The sequence below is a fragment of the Phasianus colchicus genome, chromosome 27 (genome assembly GCF_987193195.1).
Source record: "Phasianus colchicus chromosome 27, bPhaCol1.hap1.1, whole genome shotgun sequence".
Taxonomy (NCBI): domain Eukaryota; kingdom Metazoa; phylum Chordata; class Aves; order Galliformes; family Phasianidae; genus Phasianus; species Phasianus colchicus.
This window is the reverse complement of record NC_143462.1, coordinates 2,787,412-2,813,775: the sequence shown is the minus strand read 5'-3', so window position 1 is coordinate 2,813,775 and position 26,364 is coordinate 2,787,412. Positions and strand designations below refer to the sequence as shown.

The following is a 26,364-nucleotide window of genomic DNA, read 5'->3' as shown; positions in this document are numbered from 1 at the left end:
CCTCTCTACCCAAAGTTAGGGAACTTTGGGTATTTGTTTGGACCTCCAGCACTCAGCAGGATCTGAGCACACACCCTACTTTACAGTTACATACACGCATGTGAAAACCTCACCCCGAATTATTACACAGCAGAACTCATAAAAGTGCTGGTTTAGAACGAGCATGCTGCATAAACAGAACCCGTAACAATCAGTATTTGAACCAATTACAGCATAACTCACATGTTTGAGCTGCTCTTACCTGCTCTCATAGCTGTTGCTGATGTCCCTGGCCAGGGGCACTGGAGGGTAGGAGCTCCCTGGTTTCTCCACTATCAAACCTCCCCTACACCTGAGACCAACTCCAGGCTATGCTCAGCCCTGCTGGTTGTTTCTCAAAGGATGGGTGACTGCTCTGATTGGAATAACCTGAGAGCTGGAGCCAGGGCTGGCTAATGGGGTTTCAGGTGTGTGCCTGCTTTCCTTGCTACCAGTGACAGCAACAACATTTTCTAGGAAGTAATTCCTGCAAACAATGCTGTTTGCTGTAAGGAGCTCATTGCCTTTGTTTGCACTGGTGTGAGCTAGCTGGTTTGCAACAGGGGTATTAATGCACAGATAAAGCACTGACTAGCAGCAGCACTTTGACAGCACTTCTCTGTCTCAGCACTGTGGATGTGTGGTTTAAGCTCTTGCATCTCTCCTTGCCAGGCAGCAGTGCAGATAAGCTGTGTCTGCATAGAGACAGCGTGCTGAACCCTTGGATGTCGGAGTGAGTAATGCAAGTGATATGGAAAAGGCAACAATAAAAATAACTTTGAAAGGGAAGGAAAAAAAAAAAAACCCAACGTTTTATTGAGAGGTTTTCTTGCTCCAATCACAGAAGAGAGAGAACAGAAGCCATAATGTGTTTATATCAACCACAAGTTTCAAACAAAGCAAAACAATCAAGTACAGATTTCTTTGTTAAAATATACTATGAGAAAAGCAAGCAGCGCTCTGCTGTAATGCATTGTGCTCACATGAGAGGTTCCCACAGCAGCACAGACTCCTCACACAGCTCTAGGTAGTGCCTGCTGGAGCACACACAGAACATCTGTGCTCTTCATGCACTTCTATGCCCTCTGTCACAATTACATTTGGAGCATTTGTCCTTCAAAACCTATTTTGGGCTGCTCCCCTCGAGCCTCACGAGTAAATAAGGAACGTGGAGTCCTCAAAACCCACTGCAGCTCTGTGCCATGCATGACCCCCACGTGGCTCTCACACCCCCAGACCTATTTGCAGAGTGCACTGCAAGATGATTTCTGGGTTCTTACAGCAGGGATGCACCACTTAGGTTTGGTTGTGAGAAGCATCTCTCTCCTCTTGTCCAAAAAGCTGCAGCACATCCAGCCCAGACATCCCAAGCATCGCATCACGTCCCACTGCACTGCACTGCAGCCACCTCTGACAGCACCAATGTGGGACAGAAAACAATGTCTCTATAATAACAGGGAGGGGGAATCACGTCGTTGTTGATTAATTTAGCAGTTTTAGTTAAGAGACGATTGATACATAAAAGACAAAGCATAAAGAACAGATAGTAGATTGGAAAAGAAATGCAAGCCGTAACATCAAAACCAACTGCTGATATCATCTACCATGAGCACACTGCTGTGGTTGCAGTGCTGAACATCTTCATCATGTCTGAGGCTTCCAGCCACGCCAGGGAAGCAGATGCTGATGTTGTTCTGCAGCCTCAGCCTCGGCACTGTGGGCCTGGGCTGCAGCCCAGTGCTGCTCCATCTCAAGGACCCCCCCAGGTTGGGGGAGATGGGAACCCAGGGGAGCACAGGCAGCAGCTCTGATTTGGGGCTGCCACACAGTTTCTCAATTAATGATCTAAAATTACATTAGAACAAAATGTAAATATATATCCTGTCTATAACACAGTGTTACATCCAACTCTTTTAGTGCTGTTATTTTTTTTATTATTATTATTAAATCCTCCACGTACAAAGAGAGCACAAGGGAAGCAGTGATGCACAGGGGCTCTGCCTGCTCCATCTGCACACAACTGCTGGCAGATCCCACAGCAGTTTGGCAGCAGGGTGGTACCACGACCATCCAGGTATATGGAGATGCCCAACACACCATGTCTGAAACATCACACACAGCTCAGTTCAGAAGCCCTGAGCTGCTTCTAAAGCTTAGGGTGGATCTTTTTTGTGGTTTTGCTCTTTTTTTTTTCTTAATTCACTGATAAAGTACATTATCTACAATGATTAACTTTGCATCACAGTAACAATGCTAATACACGCTGTGGTCTAAGACACTTAGTGGGATTTTCTAAAGAGTTCACATCCTAAATCCATCTCTCTGCTAGTTCTGAAGCAGCATTCATCAGGGTGCTCAGCATATTTAGGGAGTTTATCTACAATAAAGTCCATGGTTCAGTCATGAAAGAAACACACGGCGCTCCCGAGCCAGAGAAACAATTCATTCACCAGATCTGAGCACAGTTAACTGCAAAGCTACAGGATTATTTCAAGTTTTAAGACAGTCATTCTCTTAAGAGCAATCATGATGGATGAGAATGATGAATAGAAGCAAGATGGTGTAATTAATGTGCAGCAATGTGGGACTATGCAGAAAAGAAGACGTCCAATTAACAGAATAATGAATTTCAGCCTGGTCAATAAATGTAATCATTTGGGTGCAGTATTCACTGTCTTTCATAAAACGACACAACCTCACACTAATGGGACATTTTGATGACAAGAGGAAAAAAAAAAAACAACAGTACATACAAAACCAAGTTGTCACACATCAAAACCTGGACACCAATCAGTCCCACAACAACTGCAGGAAGCACGGAGATGATGCAGTCCTGTGATGCTCCACAGGGAACACTCCTTGCCCTTCTGCAGTGCAATATTTTGCTGGCGGCCTGAAGAAACTATGAAATCTTGGTGGTAAAATGAGCAATGGCACGAGCCAGCAAGCAGAGCCTTGCTGAGGGACACAGCCAGGTGTGTGGGACCATGCAATGGTTGGGAATGAGACCCAGCAAATCAGGGCACTGTGAGGTCCCAGGGCTGAGGCTCAACCCAAAGGCACTCAGACTGGAATACTGGTTGCTTTGTATTTACCATGAGGGCAATTAGCTACTAGGAGGTTTTATCAGGGGTTCGATGGATGCTGCTTCACTTGTTTATTAACTTGTATTGTCAGGATGGAATATTTTTCCAATAGGCATCTGGTCCTGTAGGAATGAATTCGGGTGCTCCTGCAGCCACAAATACAGGTGGTCACAAGGGTCACATCCAAAATCATGTGGTCTCAAACCCCTTTGCTGCTATTTCCATGAACTCGTAGCAATGGGTCTTTGGCTATTGTAGATGTATGTGGTCCATGACCTCGGGCTCTGCTCAGTGCTCACTCTGGGAAATGCTGGCATGGGGCAGGAGGTGGGGCTGGGGGAGCTTTGAGGATGAGGAAGAAAGGGGGAGAGGGGGAGGAGGTTTGGCCCCCATGGGGGTCACTTGAAAACAGATGGGAACGTTGGGCAGTCCGGAGCTTTCACCTTCTTCATGAACTTCTTGAACTCTTTGTTCTTCTTGTCCCACTTATAGATGGCTGTCAGAAGATGCTGGGTCTTCACCTGGCGGCCCATGATGAGGAAATGGTGGCCAAGGTTGTCCAGCTGGTGGCAGGGGCAATCAGCCCCATTCTTCAGGAGCAGCACCAACTTCTTCAGGTTCTTCTTGCGGATGGGCCCCAGCTTCAGCGCCTTCCTCTTCCGTGGAATGATCACTTTGTCCCCATTCTCCTTTTTCACCTCCTTGATGGTCATCTTAAGAGCTGAAAAACAAGCCAAGGAGAAGGGGAAAAAAAAAAAAAAAACAAAGTTCTCAGCACAGAACAATTTTAATTGAGAAGGAAATTTGTTCAGCAGCACAACGCATGATTTGCTAGCAAAATGTTAGCTGAGCAATGACAGAGAGACTCTTAAGAGATCAATTCAGCTCCTCAAACATTTGCTTTCAGGCTCTCCTGCCCCCAGGCAGCTGTGGAACACATTCTGAACACTGAGTATTGCTATGTGTGAGCTGGTGGGGACCTGGGGAGCAGGGCCAATCCCATCCCAAACCAACAGAAGAATTCTCCTCTTTGGATTCAGTGCCTTCCTGAGTAAATAGCAACCCAAATAAAAGAAAATTAACGCTCATTTGCCATGACCATGAACAGGAATTTAGTAAGCATGGGAAAAATGATGGAAATGTGTTGTACATTAAAGTACCACTTCTGTGCCATTTGGCTCTGTCTCCTTTTTGGAGAAAAGCACATATGGCCAAAAATGACTAACATATTTCCATCATTTGGGAGTTTACTTCAGAGCCGCAGATAAATAATGCTCAGATATGTGATTGTCTGCTGTCCCTTCCCATTTGATTCTCAGACGTGTGAGCAGCAGATAGCACAGCAGAAGCCATGGGCTCTGGCTTGGGAAAGAATCCCCTGCATCACTGCTCCTTGAAGTTCCGCCCTGCTGGAACTTGCAGCAATAAATACACGTCGTATTCAGGTCACCACTGCAGACACACATGGCAGCAGGACAGCAATGACAGCCTCAAGAAGGCAGCACAGTCTGTGTGCTACCCTTGTGCTCCCAGCCACTGCACTGGCAGTGAAAATAATGGTATTTGTCTGCCCACGTGCCAAAAAAGGCTGTTGTGCTTGCCAAGAGCCCTGCTGTGTTATACTATTACTGTACAGGAAAGCAATCCAGGGCTGGAAACTAAAGGGAAGCTTGCTTTCTATCCGCTTTCCCAATTCAGGATGCTCAGGGAGCAAGAGATGCAAGCTTTACAGAGCAGGAGAGACCAAAGCAGCTCAATTTGCACCGAGCCCTGGAACAGCACAAGGCATAGGAACACATCACTGAAATCACCCCCACCCCAGGTGCACCCCCAGCCCACACCACCTGGCTCCATCCCAGTGCTCCCCCTCATGTAGGAGCCCCACACCAGCACCCCCAGGGGCAGGGAAGGGAATGTGAGAGAGTGGAAAGCTCTGCTGTTCCTGCAGCCTCATTGCTCCTTCCTTCAGGAATCGCAAAGAAGGAGGAAACCTGCCAGAAGACACATTAGGGCTGTAACTGGAGAAGGGTGCAGGCAAGGAGCTGTCAGTCAAGGGGAAAAATAAACAGCATGTATTGATTGTACTGCAGTCCTGGTTCAGCAAGAGCCCGCTGGGCAGGATCCCTCAGACCTCAGGGAAAGGGCAGAAATGATAAATACACCCACCAAGAGAAACAGAGAGCAGCAGCATGCCAGGGCTGCCCAACCCCAAGCTGCAAGGAGCAGGCAGAGCACCAAGAGCACAGCCCAGGGATGTGCAGGAGCCCTACAACAACAAGGGCACCACGTGAAGCAGAGAAGAGCAGTGAGCAGAGCCCACCACCAGCTGCCCCTCACGCTGCACGTAGTTTAAACATTTACAGTACTTGTCTGGCTGTGATGAGGTTCTGTAACCTGTCAGCTGCCGGTGTTTACCTTGCTGGATGTGCATGAGAAACCTCAGTTGGAGGGGACGGGAGTTTATGTTAGTGCCAGATAAACAGCTCTCCATGAGAAATCACCCCCACGACAGTAACCCCTGAAGACTAAACAGAGATCTAAGGATCCTGTGCTGGGAGAGCACTTCCTGGGGCCGACCCATCGCTCACCAGCTGCTCCCCACTGCCAGGCATCCCCACAGCACCCTGCCCACATCCTTCACCCCAGCTCCCAGCACACCAGAGTGGCTGGAGGGACCTCTCCTCCATGGAGGAGGAAGAACGCAGTGGCAGGAGGAAGAAGTGCCAAAGGCAGCTGCTTGAAACCTACACCACTGAGAATCCATGCAAAATGAACTTTTCCACTGCTATTTATTCTGGTGACAAGAGAGGAAGAGGAGAACAAAAGGCAACCCAAAATGCAACCAGCTTTCCATTGTGAGGAAAGAATGATGCCTCACACGCAGCAGACACCAGTTATGTCCTGCTCAGCTGCTCTGGACTCCTTTCCAGGAAGAAGTCGTCTCGTTTTCACAAGAAAACTCCTGGGCCACAGATGAGGAGCTCAGGGCAGGCAGCTCCCAGCCACACTGAATTCTTGCACTCCGGGAGCACGCACATTCCTGAGGAACTATTACATGGGTGTTCCTGTGGATGCTTTCCCCCATTAGAAAAAGTTCTGTACTGAACTTAGGCCTTTTGGCATACCAAACCTGCAGGCGTGGGGAATTCATTTCCAGCAGAAGGAGTAAAGCATCAGCACAGAGCAGGTTGGGGTTTGCACAGCGCACATTCAAGTGCTAATCCCCACGGAATGCACACCTTGCTCAATGCTCCTTTAATAGCTTTTTAGGAAAGTTACAGACACCAGCAAGGATGTCAAAACCAGTTAATGCTGGGCTTGATCTGAAAAAGCTCATATTTTTCCCTGCAACAGCTTTCTTCGTGGGTTTTTTTTGTTTTGTTTTTAATGAAGCTGTGTTTCCCTATGATTGTCTGACTCACTTATGAGCCATAATGGATTTAGGACACAGCTTTCCAACAGCACTGCATTTTTTCCGTTCGCTTCTCAACCCTAAAAAGGCAAGGGATGGTTTTTGGGTTCAACACCCAGACTTGGCAAGAAGATCAGAACTCTGCTAAGAAGAGACCCGGGGGTGCCAGCAGCCTGGGCATCAGACACCCAGAGGCACCTCCCTGCTGAGCTGCCATGGGGCCACACTGCTCCAAGACCCCACTCCCCACCAGACACATCCCACACACTGCTGCCACCACGCATCAACACTGACATCTAGAGGCATGCTTGCCCCCAGGCAATGGGACTGTACTGCTGACCCATGTCAACCACAAGGCTGGTGGGAATCCAGTGGTCCGGGATCCAGCCTATGCAGAGCTGCACTGCCCTGCACATCCCAGAAAGCCTCCCAGCACCCCAAGAACACCTCCAAGCCCACAACAAGGCAGCCCCCAGCTTGCCTGGGTAGCACAGTGGTTGCTGAGCAGCTGTAGCATCCTGTAGTGCCCTGCTCCCTGCAAAAGGAGATGCCCTTCCAGCATCGTGTACCCAACCTGCTGCACCAGGCACAGATGGAAGGGAAGCAGGATGCTCTGCAGCCAGGGCACCAAGTGCCTTCTTCTCTCCACAATGCAGAGCCACACCAGCGAGGAACAGCAGCAGGAATGCTTCCTTACCAAACTCGCTGGCACACAGGTGCTCAACAATGGCCTCCGACTTCATCTCGTTGTCGCACGGTGGACACACAGTGGTTCCTGGTGAGAGGAGACAAGAGGTGATGAGGAGCGAGCCCAAGAGCACCACAAACCCAGAAGGACCAAAAGCAGCCTGAAGCCTTGCCCTGGGGTGCCAGCAGCCAGCTCAGAGGACATCACCTGCCTGGTCCCAGTTCCAGCATAGCCTCCTGCCAGCCCTGCTCCTCCAGGTGCAGGCAGCTGCTTGCAGAGGACAGGGTTGATATAGAATGGAGTTTTCAGGGCCAAGCTCCTGGCTGGAGGAGCTGCTTGCCACACGGCGTGGTGAGCAGCCTGATGATGCTGTGTCCTATGGTGCACTAAGCTGGCACACAGCACATGCAAAGGTAAGGCAGGGAAGGCTCACACAACAAGGGTAACCACCCCAGAGCCAGACTGGGTTCAGGACAGGCACAACTCAGCTCATCAGGAGAGCTCCTCACATCCAGAGGATAATGAACTGCTTCCAGGTTCCTGCCTCCAGCCAGCAGAGACCACCCAGCAGCACAGACAGAGGTTTGTGCTACTGACGGATGAATTTATTGAAGCAGGGAGATGCTCTCGGTCCAGCACAAGGGCTCTTTCCCACACACAAGAGCTGTTCTCTGGCAGTGCAACATCTGCCAGCCTCCGCAGGCAGACGGAGCCTGGATCTGCAGCACAGCAGCTACCAGCAGGAGGGTGCAAAGCCGCACACCTCGTGCAGACCACAGTGCTGCTTCCTCGTCCGCAGGCGCCCCGTGGGACTCCCAGCTGGACACTCATTCCTGAGCAGTTCTTCTCCCCTCCTGCTTTGTGCCAAACCCTCATTCATTCCTGGGGTCATAAGCCACGACTTTATTAATCACACATGTAGAGCAATTGGCCTTCCAATTGTCCCGGTTTGCCAGCAGCAAGGTAATCCTCACTGCATTCAGGAGCAGCCCTAGAAATGCCATTCTTGGTGTGCCTGAGCTGGGTGACGTCCCCTTCCAACACCCTACCATAGCCACTGTACCAACTTAGCTTACAGGGACACGAGGAGAAGGCAGTTTCTGGGACATGATGACAGCCCAAATGCTTTTAAATGAGCAGTCAGAATCTTTCCATACTGCCTGTACATTTAATGAGCTCATGGCAAGAGGATGCTGGCGGGAGGACCCCACAATGTCTGCTGCCAGGAGGAGAGCAGCTGTGCTGCAGACCACCCGAGCCCATCCTCTGGGAGCAGAGGGGTATACCCCTCATCATCAGCTTATCTCATAGCCAAAGTGCACACCACACAGGGCAGATAGCCAGCAAGAAAGCCACCACAGTGCCAAACCTACAAGCTTTCCAAGCTCCTACAAAAAAAGTAAAATCAAACTCACTGTTCCCTGAAAACAGGGAAACAGTGAAAAGTCAGGCTTTGTTTGAGCTGTGTGCGTGGCCCCAGGGATGCTGTAGCACAGCCACAATGTGAGCAGGAGCTGCTGCTGTGCACCCTGGGCAGCTCAGGGACCCCAGCCCAACCCCCAGCACTCTGAGAGCACCCAACAGTCTGAGCTCTGACCACCTCCCAACCTACAACAGCTGGGACAGAGCCCACGTTCTGCATGTGACAGCTTCACTCTGAGGACTGTTTCCAGTTTTTCTCCCTGCTGCCCATTTTCTAATGCCTGGCTTTAGAGCTAGCTTACTCCAGGGGCAGGGAGAAGGAATGTGTAATGCTATATTAATCTGCAACTCCCCTGATGCATCCTGTGGGCCTGCAGGCTTTACTGCCTAATGCTTAAGGAGAAAGGAATTCAGCAGGTCAGCTCTTTGAGAGGCAGAAACAAATTCCAATTTTAAGGTGTTAATGGGAAAAAATACTGAAAAGACTCGTTCTTATTAATGCCCTGAGAATGGGGTGGGGGGAGGGACACTGCTGGGCTCTGACCTTCTTTGAATCAATAGGAAACACCCCAGAGCCTGAAATCCATGGGGCTCCAGGAATACACACCAGCAGAACTTTGCACGCAGCTGCACGCAGCAAAGGGCTTTGCTATAAGAAAGTCACTGCAGTGATGTGAGTGGTACTGAACATCGTGCTGCTGCACAGCACCAAAAGAAAGCAATGCTGCCCCATCTGTCTAAACAGGCCTGAAAGTTTATCACAAAGACTGCTGAACCACACTGGAGAAGACTGGCAGATGCTGCTTGCTCACAAGGGTGAACCCAGGTCTGGAGCTTCTAAAGCCTCTGAAGATATTGACCTGCACACAGCCCAGAGCAGGGGCAGCTCTGCAGGCTGCAGTTCTGCTCTGCTTGGCTGCAAATCCCTGAGGAATAAAAGCAACCTTTGTACCTGTTCACAAGACACAGCAGCAGTCTGGACCAAGGGTCTGGGTTCACCCAGAGCAGAGATCTTAGAGCCTCCCCTGAAAACAAAGACCTCCTTCCAGCAATTGCTTCAGTAAGTGCTGTGCTCTCCTACAGCCCCTGCCTTCTCCCTCTGCAAACACCTCTCAGTAGCTTTACAAAGTGCTTTAACACAGAATGCTCACCTTACACCAGTTTGATTATTTTAAAAGTTTCCAGCAACAAACCAGACTCGTTGCAGCTCGCTGTGGGCAAGCTGGTCTGACACAGGCAGACTCACAGAGCACAACCGAGAAAATAAGAAACACATCCACTTTCCCCAACTGCTTCTTGATGGACACCCTGCCTGCAGCCTCTCTCCACCATCCAGCCCCCACTGGGAAGGCAGGGCTGCTTTACCACATGCACTCTTCTACTGTATGCCTTCACTCAGGCAGGCAACTGAGCCTCAGTGCTGCCTGGGAAGCGTGGTGCTCTGCTGGGACCACTGCCACCATCCACTCCAGCCAGACGTTCCTGTAAGCACACATCCCACTGCAGCTGAAGAGTGGTCCCACGGGAGCCAAGCATGGAAGAGAAAACACTTCTCAGGAGGACAGGGATGCACAGATTACAGCACTACAACTCCCCAGGCTCCACCTTCCCCACGATTACTGCTCCAAGAGCGGCAAGGAGCAGGCAGCGCATCCTTCCTGCTTAGGGACAATGATACAACCTTTCCTGAGCCGACATCTGTTCCCCCTCCCCCCAGCTCTGACCATGCCTTACCTTTAGGCCTGGAGACTTCGGTGGCGTTGGGAGCTGTCATGGCAATGCAGACATCATCCTGTGGGAACTGGTCACATTTGAGCATCTCCGGCCAGAAGAAGCCAAAGAACTGCATGACGGGCTCACAGGAATCACGCACAGCCTCGCAGAGCCAACGGCACGGGTAAACCGGCCGGTCCAGGCAGACGGGGGCAAAGAGGGAGCAGAGGAAGACCTGGGTGCCCATATGGCAGTTCTTGTTGAGCAGCGGCACCCAGCTGCTCGCCTGGTGCTTCACCTCGGCCATGGTCTCGTGGTCCAGCAGGTTGGGCAACACCATCTTATCATAGCCCACGCTGTGACACAGCCTCAGGTCGGCGGGGATGGCCACGCATTGATGGGGTTTGGTGTAGAAGCGACCCCCGGGGTAAGGGCCCAGATCGGACTGGTAGCTCACGTAGTCGTATTCGCTGGCCCCGCCGCACGCCAGCAGCCCCGCGGCCAGCGACAGCAGCGCCCGCAGCTCGCCCCGCACTCCGCCCATGGCCGCGCCGACGGCCGCCCCGACGGCCGCCCCGACGGCACCGCCCGCGGCACCGCCACTCCCCGCAGCTTCGCCCGGAGCCCCCCGCGCCGTTCCCAGAGACCCCCTTCCCGGGATTCCCACCCGACGTTCGGCGGCCCCTCCCGCCAGATGCCCGTTGCTGCCACCGCCGCTGCCCCCTCGCAAAGCCGCCCGCTCCCTCCCCAACCCCGGCCCCACTCTGGCCCCACCGCCCCGCGCCGCGGGTTTGTGAGCCCCCGGCAGCCAATCACGGCGGTACCGCCCGCCGCGCTCTCGTCCTCCGATGTCAATCAGCGGCACCGGGAGCCAATCCCGCACCGGCCCGGCCGCCTCCGCACCGCCCTAGGCGAGCCCCGACGGCGCCGCGGTCCGGCGGAGGAGCTCCGTGCCCCGGAGCGAGCGGGAGGGCGAGGCACCTGCGGCAACGCGGAGAGATGTTCGGGATGGGCGAAAGCACGGGGAGGCTCTTTTAGGCTTAGGAAACACGTGAGCGCCGCCGTAGGTCCTGCTGCTTCCTCCCCGGGAGAGCTGGGGGGTACCGGGGGCTGTCGTGGCACGGAGCTGAAGCAGCTCTGTAAAGCCTAAGCAGCTTTTGCGAGGTTGTGAATGTTTCTGAGAACCTGGAGTGGACCGTGCAGATCTCATTTCCCTGTGGACAAATTCCAACCCAAACTATGGTATTTGCAGGGGGAAAAAAAAAAAAGGAAAAAAAAAAAAAAAAGCAGGAGAAAGAGTAGGTCTGTTTCTTAAAGAGGAATTACGCTTGGAAGCATGCCCACAGTCCTGGAACCGTGCAGCAGCAGCACCCAATGCTGCCCCACCACCACACGTGGGCACAGCTGGGCCCCTCGGTTCTGGGCTTGCAGCTCAACCACCCTGTGTGCAGGAGTTGGGCCATCAGAAAGTCCCTGTGTTCCCCTGAGCCCCTTCCCCTGGCCCTACACTAAGCTCGGTTAGTGCTGCTGCCTTCTGCTGAAACAGCTTGTGATATTAAAAGCAGGAACTACACCTCATTGAGAGGTAAATGGAAGAGGTTCTGCAGCCTGCAAGCGTGAAAGAGCCACTTGAGGCCCAGTAGAAGAGAGCAGCCTGTTAGCACTGCTAATGAAGTGGAGAATTCAGTAGTAAACAAGAGAAGTCTTCGCCGTAAGGTGCCAGTTACTGAATGAAAAGCAGTGGGATGGAGCAGGCCCTTCCCTGCTGCTCAGGCTCAGGGAATGGCAGTAGAACCCTGATTGCTGTTTGCACGAAGAAACAGCTGCAAAATGGGCTTTTCATCCCTGGGGAAATCCTGACATCCTAGAATTTGCTTTTACCAACATCAGTTTAGAAACGTCTCACAGAACATAGGACATATTGCAAAGTCCAAGCAGCGTCTTGCAGTGTAGCACAAAACAGGACATGGATCTGCTTAAGGCTGTTTGGCTGGATTTCTCTCAAGAATTCACAGCCAAGTACTGTGCCTGCAGGCACAACTGTCTGGTCCTGAACACAGATCCCTGCTCTTCTGGGTGCTCAGAACCACATTTTGCAAGCAACGCTCCATTGTTAACTGCAACAGCACCAGAAAGTCTTAGAGCTCTCCATCAGAGCTGCTTATACCCACCTCAACAGAGAGAGAAACAAAAACCATTCCAGAGATGCACTGCATCACCTACCCAGAGCATCCACGCTGCTCCCTGGGCTGGCTGCATCCTGAGGCACAGCACTGCATCTCCCAGGTCTGCCCACCCCAGCTCAGCCTTCCCCATCCCAGCAGAAGGCTGCAGGTCTGTTGCTTTGGTTCTGAAGCATCCCACAGACCCCACAGACAACTCCATCCTCAGCCCTACAAACAGCTCTGCTGGCACCCTTCTGTATTTGGTAGCTGTATTCATGGCAGCTGCACCTGCATGGGTATTCATGAGTGAACTGTTGGCTGAAATAGAACTGCCACGAAAAAAAAGAAAAAAATCTAGCAGCTCTGGTCTAGACCACTACATTGCATAACACAGGGTATAAGCAGTATATATAGCAGTGCTCTTTCAATAAACCCTTTCCAAACTGGGCATTAACTTTTCTAAATGCCTGTGCAGCCACTTCCATTCACAATTATGTAGCCCTCTGCTGCTTCCTAAGTTTCTGCAATGTCATTATTTAACTTTACTTTACAGCCATTTATTGTTGCCTCTCCCACAGGGGCTGGCATAACCTTACTGAATAACAAGATGCCTTGCAACATGCACCCTTTTGGTTATCCTGAGTCCTCCCTGCCCTGTGACAAGCCCAGCTCAATTAACCATGCTTATTTCAGTCTCTGTTGTTTGTCCTGCAGGCTGTGGGACCTTGCAGGAGTGCTTGGGTGCTCCCATCCCCCTGCTGTGGGCATGCAGTGTTGAAGGCTCAACACGGCCAGCACACTGTGGCAAACTGCAGCCCCTGAGCTGTGCCCACTGCACCCCATCCCTTCTGGCCCCGCTGCTCTGCCCACAGTGCTTGGCTGCTGGGACTGGAATGTGCCTTTCCCTCCATGTTGTCCGGGAACAGGCAGGCATGGGATAATAGAATATATTAGCCCTGAGCCCATTCAGCCCCAGGCTCTTTACGAACAATGGCTGCTAACTGAGCTGATTTTTGCCAAATGACTGCCTTTCGTGCATGAGCAGCAAAGTGGAGTCCCCAAATAGAGTCCCATGCAACAATCCAATGAGCACTATTGCCCAGGGCCCATTGTTCCACTGCTGCATTTGAGGGCATGGAGGAGTCGTGGCCTCGCCTGCCCTGGCATTTCTTCCCCAGTTTCCCACCACTGTGCCTGTCCCATCCCAACCCCAATGGGGCAGCGGTGACACAACAGCGAGACAAGGCTGGCAGCAACTGTTCCATCCCCATCTCCATCCCCATTCCCATCCTCAACCCCGCGTCCCCACCCCCATCCCCATCATCTTTGTGCAGGGACCCTGCCGTGCCACCTCCTGCAGCAGTGCAGCTCCTGGAATATTTGCTTTAGCTCAGACCTTCCCTGGTAGCCAGAAGTGATAGCCCCTGCTGGGGTCAGGCTGCCATGGAGGATGTTAGCTTTGCTGTGTTTGTTTTCTGGTTTTGCTCAGCAGATAGCTCAGAGCTTTCATTAGCCACGGATGTGCCCTCACCTTCTGCAGCTGGGCAGCCCTGTGCTGCTGCCCACACAGAGGAGGCACCCTGGCATGCAGCAGCCCATGCCCAGCTGGGGTCAAGGCACGTGCGGTTCCAGCTGACATCTCCTGTTAGTGTGAAATTAGCACCATTAAATTCTATAACTAAACACAACAAGCAAAGGGTTTACTAGCTGAGATAACACTTAAAGAACTCCAACGGCACTGCTGAAAACTCTGACCGTCTGCCCCTAATCCCAAGAGGGAACCCATGGCAAATATTTACAGGCGCTTATAAATATTTATCCCATAATAACTTGCTGCATTACAGCACATTTTTCTCTAGGAGGCTCAGCTTTGCCCTGGACCAGGTGCGGGCTGCTGTAGCATATATAAAGTTTGTCTCAATAACGTACAGCGAGTGCTGGCATTCAATAAAATAGCAGCAGCTGAGCAGCTCGTGTGAAATGCACTTCAAGTCATTTCTACCCAACAAAAGAAAAACGTGGCTTTGCAGCACAGGTGTGCAGCCACCTCGGTGTGGTGCGAGCCCTTCTGTGCTGCCAATGCCCAGGAGGTCAGCAGGGAGCCATGGATTTGCAATTCATCCCCAGCTTTTCCCAAATAAAAGCTTCTCTCTGCTCCTTCCCAGCCCTCCATGGAGCAGCACTGTGCAATTCTCTCTCCCCCAAGCAGTTCTCCTTGTCTGCCGTGTGGAGCAAACCTGATTTGCTCAGCAGCAAAGAGAGCCCAGCATTTTGTTGTGGTGCTGTTCCATTTGTTTGGAAACCAGACACTTATCTTCCCTCTAATAATTTATTGAGCTGTCTGTCCGTTTATTTATTTATCTTTCTCATGCTTGATGATTTGCAAGAGCACCAGCAGCCTGTGGTTTGGAAACCGCGCTTCAGCTTCTCTAAGCTGAACTACGAGAGATGGAGCTCTGAACTACTTTCTAACGTGGATAAACAAACAGCATGGAAAGGCTCCATTGTGTATATTCTAGGTTGCTATTTTCTTAACCCCATCTCATTAAGATGGATGGAGTTTCTGCTTATTAGTAATTTGGCAAGTTCTTCTTTGTGTACATTCTGCACTTCTCACTAATGATGCTTTGCTTCAGTGATTAACAAAGGAGATTTCCAACCCAGTCAGGGAAAACACAGCCCTGCACTCGGGGCACTCAGACAGAAACCTGATGTTCTGGAGATGTGATTCGTGGAAGACATGAAACTGCAGGGAACCCAGAAAGGGAAAAGCTGTGGTCATAAAACCTCTCCTGACATCCAAATAATTTTGACCTAAGGACATTGGCTCTTTGATTTACATGCACAATTGCAGAGCTGACAGAGCCTATAACAAAGTGATTCAGGGCCCTTATGCTGCTGTTCTGAGACATGTCCAATGGAGTTGGAGTTGGCACTGCTACCGTCTGGATTTACAGCTGGCCATTAAAGCATGTTTACAAGCCTTTAGTACAGTGTACACATCTGGTAAATCATTGATGGAACAAATAGCTCCTGTTGTCATGCTCTCACTGTCAGATTTTTGCACCTTACCCAGCACAGCTCCATCCACACCAGAACCCCCACACACACCCCTGTGACCACATCTCCCTGTGGTCCCAATGTCAGCAGATACAGCCACCAACCACACACCTACACAGCTCTGTGCCACACATTGGGCAGGAATGGAAAGATGGGAGAAGAGAAGGCAATCAGGAGATAAATCCTGCAGTGGTGTAGAGGAAGGAGCTGCACCACAGTCTCATTGTGCTGCTGTGGGATCATCATCTGCCCAGCTGTGCAGTGATCTGTGGCCAAACCCTGCCTCCTCAACCACACTGCTGGGCAAAGGCCAAAGGGTAAAGGGCAAAGCGGGGCAGCAGAAACAAAGCTGGGTCAGTTCATTCATGCAGATCTTTTCAAGAGGCTTTGGACGGATGGACAGACAGACATGGGAGAGCAGGTTGTGCCATGAATAGCAGCAGCAACAGTTGTGACATCCGCACTGCCATCCCTGCATCCATCTTCTGTCCTGCTCCGTGGTTGTGGAAACTGAGCCATGCATGAATGCAGCACAGAGCTGCTGTGAGCTGAGGCAGATTCTGTATCCTGGGCATGCTTGCAGATGGGCGAGCACAGCTGCCACAAACAATTTTGTAACAACAAAAAAAATGCAGTCAGGTTGAACTGTTAGCCATAACCTCTGAAGAGAGCAGCTCCAGTGTCAAATCCAGCAGTGCTTGGAATCCATTTCACCCAGGAACCTCCAGATCATCCTGGAAGCTGAGGTCTTGCTCAACTTTTCTGAATAAAAGCTTTTCAATTTTGCAGAAAAGTGCCTGCAGGGCAGCAACAACCCTGCTCCTGTGCCTCCTAAAAGGGGTGGGAAAATGTGCTGGCTATGGCCCAGGGCAGCAGTGCCTGGGGTGCAGGGAGGAGGTGGATGCTCCCCCCAGCCCTACTGCAACCCAGTTGGGAGGTTTTGGCTTGAGGTGGGTTTTCTGGGCCACAGCAGCCTCCAGATTTCAGTTTTTTTAATTGCAATGTATCCCGGAAGGATGAGAAGAAAACAGACTTTTCCTTCTCCCAGAAATAGTTTTATGGAAGATTTTAAGACAGAAGTAAAGGAGAACCTCTTCCCTTCTCCACTACACTGTGCATTTCAAACCGTTTGCAGAAGGGAATTAATTAACACAGCAGCAGAGCCCAGAGTTGTGCAGCTCTGAACAATGGAGATCCGAATTCTTCTCCCCTGCCCGAGAAACACGAGCCCAAAATCCAAGTCCATAATTTTTTTCTAACCCGAGTCATTTTCTAGATTGATGGAGAAAATCTATAGCAAACATTTATGACTTTGCAATAAATAACCTTCACAGAAGGCAGGAGGAGCTCTGGCGAGTCTCAAGGTAACTTTCAGTGAGTGCCAGGGGTCAGGGCAGCTCGGGATACACAGCGTACAGCCTTGGGCTCATCTGTTTTGAATTATTGGCATTAGCCAAGCAAGCAGAGCTCTCAATGGAGCGGCTGTGCCGTGATTCCACGCCGTATTTTACTTCTGCGGTGGGAGAGGAGCTTCGGAACTTCGGATCCGCAGGCAACAGAATTGGGGGATGCGGTGGGGATGCGGAACGGCTCCGAATCATCTCGAAGCTCGCAGCGCACGGACGGAGCGATGAACGCCGACGTTCGCCGTCGGAAAAGTTCCCCGAAAAGCAGCACAACCTTTTGTTTGGTCATTAAAGAAAGAAAGAAAAAAAAAAAAAAAAGAGGGAATCCGAGGAAATGCTTGAAGCGATTAGGTGATCTTAACTCCGAGGCGCTAAACAAATGCAAAGCGGTTCCCCTCCCCTCCCTCCCCCCCAACCAGCCCCTCGTGCGGCTGCAGAATGTAATCTCATTTCTAAACACACAATTACAGAAAATAAAAAGAAAAGAAAAGAATAATTAATTTCTGCTTCCTCATGCAAATCCTCTGACCAATCATTTAGGGATCAGGGGCAATTCAGCTTCTTGTGCAAATTCCAAGCTGAAAGCCTGAAAAAAAAAAAAAAAAAAAAAAAAGCAAGTGAATGGATTTACTTTTCTAAGAACCAGAATTAACAAAGGTTCCATTTTCCACGGTTATGTGCCTGGCCAGACAGCCCTTGCTGACAAGCTCTCAAAAAACATGTGTTGGCCTGTTGAAAAGGCCCCAGTGTTGACTGACAGACAATCGAAGTGACAAATTGTTTCATTGTACTTGGCAGGGAGAGCGCGGTATTAGATAATTACAGCGAGGGGGGAAGCGGCAGGTCGCAGGTCAGAAGACACGTCTGACCCCGTTTTCTGAATGCCCTGAAAGGAGCCTCCTTCGGGAAAACTCCCCTCGCCCGGCGGTGATTAAGAGCTAACGAAGGCGGAGGGCAGCAGGGATCGCCCGTCCCGACTATCGGTGGGTTCTCAGATGGCAGCATCACAACGGGGAGATGGGCTGCTGGCAGCGCAGATGCAAAGCGGCAGGAAAAAAAAAAAAAAAAAAAAAGCTCTTCTTTTTGAATGCAGCAGCCTTCAAACTTCTCACTTGCTCCATCAGGAGGTGCGTGGAACCTTATTCTAAAATAATACGAGGCAGATAGCTCTGTTTTCGGGTATTCACAGAATCACAGAATTGTAGGGGTTGGAAAGGACCTCCAGAGATCATCGAGTCCAACCCCCCTGCCAAAGCACCCCTGCACCAGGTAGGGAATTCGTCGTTTTCATTTTCGGGGGGAGACATGGATTATTTTTCTGGAAAGCACTGCAAAAGTATTGCAATGTCTGCTTGAACGACAGGCATTTCATTGCATGAAAACCCTTCCAAAGTGCTCTCCAAAATGCCACTCTCCAAACTTAATTCAAACCATACAGGGAGCCCCGACGTAGAATCTTTCAGGCCTATAAAATGAAACAAATTGCCTTTGCTAGCATATCTCCCAATCTGAGCCATGCCTGTAAATTCATTTTGTCCTCTCGGATCCATACAGCGTTAGGTGACCTGAAAGGCTCCTTTGTTCCTGAGTCCTCCAGTCCATTCCTCCAGCCCAGGTGCTGCTTTGTGTCACATCAGGATGGATGAGGCCCCAATGGGTCCCGGCAGCCCCTCGGATGCACCCAGCAGCCCAACACCAAGGGGAACAGCAGCAACGTTTGGTGTTTCTCACAGCAAGGATCTGTGGATCCAGCAGCCCGTGGATCACAGCTGGTTTGATTTAGCAATAACAAACACAATCCTGTTCTTCCCTCTTGCTTTTTCTGTGTAACACTCAGTGTGGTACCCACCAACACAGGTTCAAATTGCCTTCCTGGGGCATAGGAACCTCCTCCTGCCCACGTTTGCTCGGTGTCCTATGGGAACATGACAGCTTGGGACATGCCAGGGGCTGGCAAGCAGCTCCTCCTGCATTGCTCCTCCTCACCCCAAGATGCAGGCCATAGAAACACAAGTCTTGCTTGAGCCTGGCAGACCCAGCTTCTGCCCCTTAATGAGAAAACACATTGCTTTTCTTTAGCATTTCGTGCACGCTTGCTATGCAATTTTAATGCACTTATTCTGATTCAAAGATGGTGGAGTGGAATAAGCTGTTAAAATTATGAAAAGCTCCTCGTGCTTATGCTTGGTGTCATAAAACACTAAAACAGTGAATGGATCTTTCAGAAAGAGACACATTACATGGTTACCATTTCCAGGTTCAGCCTCTGTGTTAGCACAGCAAACCCAGGAGGTTCTCTCTGGTCACAGCTGTTTGCCAACTTTTTTATTCCAAAAGCTCAGCAGTGGATATCTCTACGTGAAGATGCAGACACCCTGAAAATATATATCTTTTGTTTCTATAAACTCCAGGAAAATCGTGGTTGGATCAAAGTTTGCATTCAAAAGCACATTCTTCTAGAATATTTTATATGCGCATAAAACATCTGAGAAAATTTTAACATCACGATCTTAACTGTTTTCACATTGCAAAGGTTAAGGAAACGCACTCCATCTGGTGCAGCATTTTGAAGCAGGGAATTTCTGAGAGCACTTCAGGCAGGCGAGGGCTGCAAGGAATGGGGCTCAGCCCATGTCACACTTTGTCCCCACGCTGCTCCAACTGACCGGGGCGCTTCCTGCAGAAGGAGCAGGGGTTGTTTGTTCAAGCAAACCCATTAGGTGTTTATTAGTCTTCATTATGGAGTGCTAGAGGGTTAATTAGTTCAGGCTGTTCCTATGGGGGGGAGGCACAGAGATCACAGCAGCTGATACCCGGGTTCCTGGGATGCTCACCACTCAGACAGATTTCTCTTTTTATTTTTATTTTTCCTTTTTATCTCTTCCCTGAGCAAATTAAGGGTGTCATTATCACATTTGCAAACTGCTTAGCACAAAGAAGAGCCCTCCTCCAGGCCAGAGGGGTGCCTCTTCCTCAGCTGCCACCTCTGGGCTTTGTGCTGGGGACAGTGACAGCGCTGTTTACTGTCTTTTATCATTGCAAAATTGTTAGTTTTGTCTGGAGCATGACATGGCGTCTGCTTATTATGCTCTGTTAAAACTAAACAAAATAAATCATTCTTGTATTTGTTTCCTCCGTGTTGATTTGTGGCGTTGGTTGGCAGGGGACAACAAATGCTTCATAAATCTCTGCAAGGCATTGAACCCTACAGATCAGAGGCCATGCAGCACTCCTGCCCAGCACTTGGGGCTTTGGAGACAAGGAAGATGGAGAATGCTCCTGACCACCAGCATGCTGCCTCAGCCATTAATTGCCCTTCCATTAACGCCTGAATTCACCTAGTTTCAGCTTCCAGTCGACCTCAGTATATACGTATTTTGCCTGCTCTGATCAGAACTCTGCTCCCTTTGTAAATAATTCCTTTCTGTGGGAGAGGGGTAACTTGTAGCCTCTCAAGCATCAGCCACCCATGCTGCCCAACAACTGCAAACCTTTGTACCAAACTCCAAGCCAGGCACAACAGTTACAACCCACCTCCCCACGGGGGGCTGAAGTCACCTTGCATCAGCCAAGAGAAACCCAAATCCAAAACTGCTTTGCTAGAAAAGCAAGGCTGTGTTCTCCCTGCTTATGAGGCAGGGTCCATCCAGTTCCAGCTGTCGCTGGTGTGCAGTGCTGGCATCCTGCTGTGCACAGGACATAGCAATGGGCAGTCCCAGTGTCCCGATGGACTCTGGTGCTCCCAGCTGAGGATTAAGGGTTAATGTTTCCTGCTGCTCCACACTGAATACATCTTGGTCATCAAAAGTCCTCTTGCAGAGAAAGGAGAGCCCTGCACCACACTCTGATGTGATGCGAACAAAGCAGCCTGATGAGGCCAACGTGCAAATGGAAAATTGCAAATGCTAAAAAACATAGGATTGGAGGAAGGCTTGAAGCTCCTGGGGTGGCCCCAGCTTCCTCCAGCTGTGCCCTTCATGCAACCCGGGTGCATCCCTACCCACAGCCCTGCAAAGCCTCCTGGACAAAGGCAAAATGCAAGCACAAAAATATATCCTTAAAATTGTGTGCTGTAGGATGCAGACAGTAGCTCAAGGCTGTTTACAGCACGGAGGAATGCAAAAAGAAAGCTGGGCAACTCTTTGCTGTATTATATTTTAAAATAATGAATACAGGCATGGTGGAATGCCACTGTCCTGCATGCAAAACGTGAACGTGTGTCCCATGGTGACACCCAGCACCCAACCAGTCCATGTCCTGCAGCTGGGGGCACTGACTGTCTCTGAACCCAAGTGCTGGAGCCTCCTTCTATCACCCACATCTGGAATTACAAATGCCCCCGCCGTAGATAATGTTTGAATTGAATTTGCCTTCCATTTTTTTTTTTTTTCCCACGGCATTTTTCATTGGTATAAATAAATAAATAAATAAATAAATAAATCCCAGCCGTTTATTACCGCAGACTAAAATTCTGTTGACGTTTTCATCCCGCCTCGCAACCCGGAGCTCAGCGCACACGTGCGGATACGCGGGGCCGGGAGTGGGCGGGGCCGGGATTGGACGGGGCCAGGATTGGACGGGGCCGAGAGTGGGCGGGGCCGAGAGTGGGCGGGGCCGGGTGTGAGCGGAGCCAGGATTGGACGGGGCCAGGAGTGGGCGGGGCCGGGCTGTGCCACGTGATTTCGAGGCAGGGGGAGCGGGACCGTACCATGCCAGCGTACGTTAAGGGGTGCGCGCCAGGGCGGCGCCATCCGTGCGGGGCGTTGACAGAGGTCACGAGGGCAGTGCCTCAGCTGTGATTGGTGGGGGAATCTCCACGCAGCCAATAGGAAGCGGGCAACGACTGCTCATGCGTGAGCTCGCCGCTATGTTTCACAGTGGCGCGGGCGCATGCGCACTGCGGCACTTTGGGCCCGATGAGGCTACGGCGCATGCGCACAACGTCGCTTCCGCCTTTTTCCCGGCCCGGAGCTCACCGGACGCCTTTGCGAGCAGCTTGAAGCGAGCGGCGGCGCCCGCGGGAGCGGAGCGAGGCGGCCGCGGTGCGATGAGGCCGCAGCAAGCGCCCGTGTCGGGCAAAGTGTTCATCCAGCGTGATTACAGTGGTGGGACCCGCTGCCAATTCCAGAGCAAGTTCCCGGCCGAGCTGGAGAACCGGGTAAAACGGATAACCGCGCTTTATTCGCCCCGCCCCGCCTCTGCGGTTTGTGTTGCTTTATGGAGTTTGGCTGAGCTGCCAGCAAGGAGTTACTGCTGATCTCTGGGGCCGCCCGGTTTGCTTTTTCGTGCTCTTTTTAAGCTGCTTTTTCTTTTTTTTCCATCTGGTGGAATTGCACTTGGTGGTTATTTTGCTGTTAATCGCTTTGCGTTCAGGTTGTGTTGGAATTCACGCTTGATCTGGGCAGATTTTTGACAAGAAGTTTAAAGTCTAACTCACAGCGTCCTCTGGACTTTGCTCTAAACGCAGCAGCTGTTTAAAATGTCAGTAGGTGATGTTTGTGTGAGGAAAGACAGGAAATGTGGAAATGGCAAAAAGCTGTTGTTAGAAGATATTGATAAGTGCTGGAGTGTGAAAAGTGTGATGGCTAAATCTGATTTCTCTTTCAGATCGATAGGCAGCAGTTTGAAGAGACTGTCCGAACGCTGAATAACCTTTATGCTGAAGCTGAGAAACTTGGGGGCCAATCGTACCTTGAGGGGTGTCTGGCCTGTCTGACTGCCTATACTATCTTCTTGTGCATGGAAACACATTATGAAAAGGTAGGTTTGGTTTGTTTTCCTTCTTTCTTAAAAGGAACTCTATCCTACAGACTTCAGGTGATTTGTTTCCTGGTAGGTTTTCTGTGACTTGCACTGTCTCTGTATAAATTCCATACAGGCTCTGGATCTTACTGCTGGGTGACTTAACAGAGGAGAGCCACAAAGATGATCAGGGGGTTGCAGCATCTCCCCTATGAAGACAGGCTGAGGGAGCTGGGCTTGTTCAGCCTGGAGAAAAGAAGGCTGTGGTGTGAGCTCATTGCAGCCTTCAGTACCTAAAGGGAGCCTACAAACAGGAGGGGAATCAACTCTTGGAAAGGGGAGATAACGGCAGGACGAGGGGAAATGGTTTGAAGTTGAGGGAGGGAAGATTGAGGCTGGCTGTCAGGGGGAAGTCCTTTATTATGAGAGTGGTGAGGTGCTGGAACAGCTGCCCAGAGAGGCTGTGGATGCCCCGTCCATCCCTGGACGTGTTCAAGGCCAGGTTGGATGGGGCCCTGGGCAGCCTGGGCTGCTCTGAAATGTGGAGGTTGGTGGCCCTGCGTGTGGCAGGGGGTTGGAGCTTCGTGATCCTTGAGGTCCCTTCCAACCCTGGCCATTCTGTGATTCTGATTCTGTGACAAGTCTGTCTGATGTATGAGCAGTGTAACATTTTCTGTACATCAAGGAATAATGCAATTTCTGTCTCTTGTGGGTACTGGTTCTCTCACGCTGGGTTCTCCTAATATTGTTATATTTGTGGTATTGCTGGTTTATGGCTCTAAGATAGGAAACCTAATTAAGAAATCTGATTTAATAAACTGTGACTTCTGTGCTGTTCCATTATCAGGTTCTAAAGAAAATTGCCAAGTTCATTCAGGAACAGAATGAGAAGATCTATGCTCCTCAGGGCCTGCTTCTGACCGACCCCATTGAAAGAGGACTAAGAGTTGTATCCTTGTGTGGTTCCTAAGATTATTTCCTAATGCGCCAGTCTACAATATGCTACCTGTTTCTCTGTTAATATGGAATCTTCTAGTCATGCTTGGTCTGTGGTACTGCAGAATACACGATCAGTTTGGTCACTCCAGCTGCGTGTTGTTCTTTAGTCAGATATTTATACTCCTGTCTGTCGTGTAGCTTTTCCTGAGATTTAGGGGAAGATGGTAAGGTTCACACGCTCTTTGTGTATAGAATTTGTGTTCTTGTTGTTGGAACAGTCCTGAGCTGCATAGGTGACTGGTTTGATCTGACAAGGCAGGTGTGCTGTTCTGTTTGCTTTGTAGCTCTGAAATTAATCTTGGAAAAAACAGCTACGAAGCAGAAAGATCAAAAATTCTAATATCCTGATTATTTTCCACATTTGTTTTTAAACTACTTATAGTATATTTCCCTAACAGCCTTTCTACGCAGATTGAAATTACCATTTATGAAGACAGAGGCATGAGCAGTGGAAGATAAAACTGTGGAGTCTCAGGTACGTATCAACATTACAGTGGATGCCAACCTCAACTTTCTTTTTTGTGCTCAGATTGGTAGACTATCTCCTGCTGAAACAGAATATTTATCCAACTTCTGTGTATAATCAGTGGCTTTTTACTTAAGTCTTGGGTGGTGTAGCTTTTCTGAATGTGTAGCAATATATATGATTAATTTTGTGCTACTGAATGTTAAGCCACTTCAAACAATAGCAGATTTAACTGAAACAGTCAAGATTTGAGTTTGGTAAAATAAGCATAAAGTTGCACTTATATTAAGCCCAAAATGGCTTTCTGTATTTAAAGAATCTTTTGATTTTTCACTACGTTTTTCTGGCATAAGTTTCTGAACAGACAAATATAAGACTTGTTCTTAAATCTTGACTTTAAAACAAAGCACTATTTAAATGCTTATTTTGGTTTTCTAAACAATTTTCGCACAGAATCACAGAATTGCCAGGGTTGGAAGGGACCTCAAGGATCATGAATCTCCAACCCCCCTGCCACATGCAGGGCCACCAACCATTCCACCTAATGCTAGAATTAGAATTAATTTTCAGATTGATAATGTAAGAGATGAAGAAATACTTAAGAAAATCATTGATGGCACTGTGTTAGCAACTGTTCTTTCTATACTGCTGTGAAGGATGCAGCTTTTCTTCTTGAATGTTTGTAGAGGTACCTTGTAGCAAGCTCTATTTTAAAAGGTTTTGTTTCATGCATCTATGAAATCAAGGTCATAACCAATGTTAAGAATCCCCTTGTATTTTGCCTGGAAATCAATTCTAACATGTAACTTCTTTTCTAGCAGACAGCTCAACAGCGGACTTGCTGTATCAGTTCCCCTACCTCCTACTTTAGAGCATCATTCCTCTTTCTGCTGCCAGATCCACAGTGCCATTTTCTACAGGGACTGACTTCCTAAAACTACTCCACGTGGTGTGACCCAGCTGGTCAGCATACATTTTGTGGCAAATTATTGAGCAGTGAGATCTCTCTTAAGTTCCTCAAGAAAGAGCAGAAGTGGTGAAGCTGCGTACTCTTCTGACAGAACCGCTTTAGCCCGAGAGAAGTCTAGTCATATAAACGTGGTGCTGTTCCTCCCTACTTCTTAAACCTTTCTGTACATCGATTGGGCTTTGGAAACCTACAAGTCAGAGTGGAATTTTCCAGAAGAAAGGCTTTCCCTCAAGTTCAGTATTTCAGTGAGGGGATACGTGGTGCCTCTTCCTGGTGAGAAGTGACTCAAGGCAACGAGCATTTTAAGCATCGTGTACTGATTCTTATGGAAAACTAGAAGGCAAAGCGTTCCTTGTTTTAATGTTTTGGTTATTCCTAGAAGAGAGGGAGGAATAGCTGGACTTTATTCCTAGTGTTTTTTCTACTGCTGTGTATGTGCTGTTATTGTATCTGTCAGTGCTGATCAGAAGAGGGAGTCTATTCATAGATAAAACAGGAAGTAAATTAAATGGATGCTGAACCAATAAACATAACTCTTTCCCTACTCTGATTAATATGTGAAGTGTAAAACTGTTTCTTTATGAATTTATTATAACTTATAGGAAAATGCTGATTCGACAAACTTAGCTGTTGTGTAAGATGGTTTCTTAACTCTTGTCTGCTGGCACACTATTGAGAAGTAGAGCTGTGCGTTATTTCGTATGTTTGTGCATTAACACTCCTCAGCAATACCTAAAAGCACGGTTCCTTAAGGAAGGGATGTTTAGATTTCAGTTCTGAGTGCCATTATCCAATTGTGGAAGGAATTCAAGAACTTAGAAACTGAGAAATTGTACAGAATGAATGTTTTGGCTTTTGGTGGTGCTGTAGGTGCTACTGCGGCTGAAATTCCAGGCTTGTTCCTCAGCCACTAGTTTCTGTTTTTTTTTTTTGTTTGTTTGTTTTTTGTTCTTTCTTTTTGGAGATTTGTTTAATATTCTCACTGTATAAAACTTGTTTTTCTAAACTGTAACAGTGGTTGCCTTTCATGTCTGTTGCAATACTGGCAGAAGTACTAATGGATCAGTAAATTTTTTCTTAAACTGTGTCTGTGTCATATTCAGCAGCGCTGTTTTTGAAATGCTTTCTCTTTGTAGCGGGAGAGGGGGTAAAAGCACATTCACACTGCCCAGCAGGGCTGCACAGCGCTACATCCCTCAGCCGCCATTTTGTCACTG

General features: G+C 49.4%; 2 protein-coding genes across 3 annotated transcripts; one reads left to right on the top strand and one right to left on the bottom strand.

Moving 5' to 3' along the window:
- Positions 1 to 818: 818 nt before the first annotated feature.
- SFRP1 (secreted frizzled related protein 1) lies at positions 819 to 11,508 on the bottom strand. Its single transcript, XM_031602175.2, has 3 exons — positions 10,361 to 11,508; positions 7,214 to 7,291; positions 819 to 3,825 (listed from the first exon to the last, which is right to left on the bottom strand). Exons 1-3 carry the CDS (start codon positions 10,881 to 10,883, stop codon positions 3,503 to 3,505), a joined length of 924 nt encoding a protein of 307 aa, XP_031458035.1. The 5' UTR covers positions 10,884 to 11,508; the 3' UTR covers positions 819 to 3,502.
- Positions 11,509 to 21,877: 10,369 nt separating this feature from the next.
- On the top strand, positions 21,878 to 26,229 carry GOLGA7 (golgin A7). Of its 2 annotated transcripts, none has more exons than XM_031602173.2 (5): positions 21,878 to 22,128; positions 22,578 to 22,730; positions 23,560 to 23,661; positions 24,123 to 24,186; positions 24,999 to 26,229. In XM_031602173.2, exons 1-4 carry the CDS (start codon positions 22,018 to 22,020, stop codon positions 24,168 to 24,170), a joined length of 414 nt encoding a protein of 137 aa, XP_031458033.1. In that variant the 5' UTR covers positions 21,878 to 22,017; the 3' UTR covers positions 24,171 to 24,186; positions 24,999 to 26,229. The 2 variants fall into 2 exon arrangements, with proteins under 2 accessions (XP_031458033.1, XP_031458034.1); XM_031602174.2 differs by having other exon boundaries at positions 24,996 to 26,229.
- Positions 26,230 to 26,364: the final 135 nt, after the last annotated feature.

What these genes read in the sequence shown, in the direction of transcription:
- GOLGA7 (XM_031602173.2), top strand. Translation starts at nt 22,018, where the DNA reads ATGAGGCCGCAGCAAGCGCCCGTGTCGGGCAAAGTGTTCATCCAGCGT. An exon ending in CGGCCGAGCTGGAGAACCGG is followed by an intron (nt 22,129 to 22,577) that starts GTAAAACGGATA and finishes TTTCTCTTTCAG; the next exon opens with ATCGATAGGCAGCAGTTTGA. An exon ending in TGGAAACACATTATGAAAAG is followed by an intron (nt 22,731 to 23,559) that starts GTAGGTTTGGTT and finishes TTCCATTATCAG; the next exon opens with GTTCTAAAGAAAATTGCCAA.
- SFRP1 (XM_031602175.2), bottom strand. Translation starts at nt 10,883, where the DNA reads ATGGGCGGAGTGCGGGGCGAGCTGCGGGCGCTGCTGTCGCTGGCCGCG. An exon ending in CGAAGTCTCCAGGCCTAAAG is followed by an intron (nt 7,292 to 10,360) that starts GTAAGGCATGGT and finishes TCCTCTCACCAG; the next exon opens with GAACCACTGTGTGTCCACCG. An exon ending in CCTGTGTGCCAGCGAGTTTG is followed by an intron (nt 3,826 to 7,213) that starts GTAAGGAAGCAT and finishes CTTGTTTTTCAG; the next exon opens with CTCTTAAGATGACCATCAAG.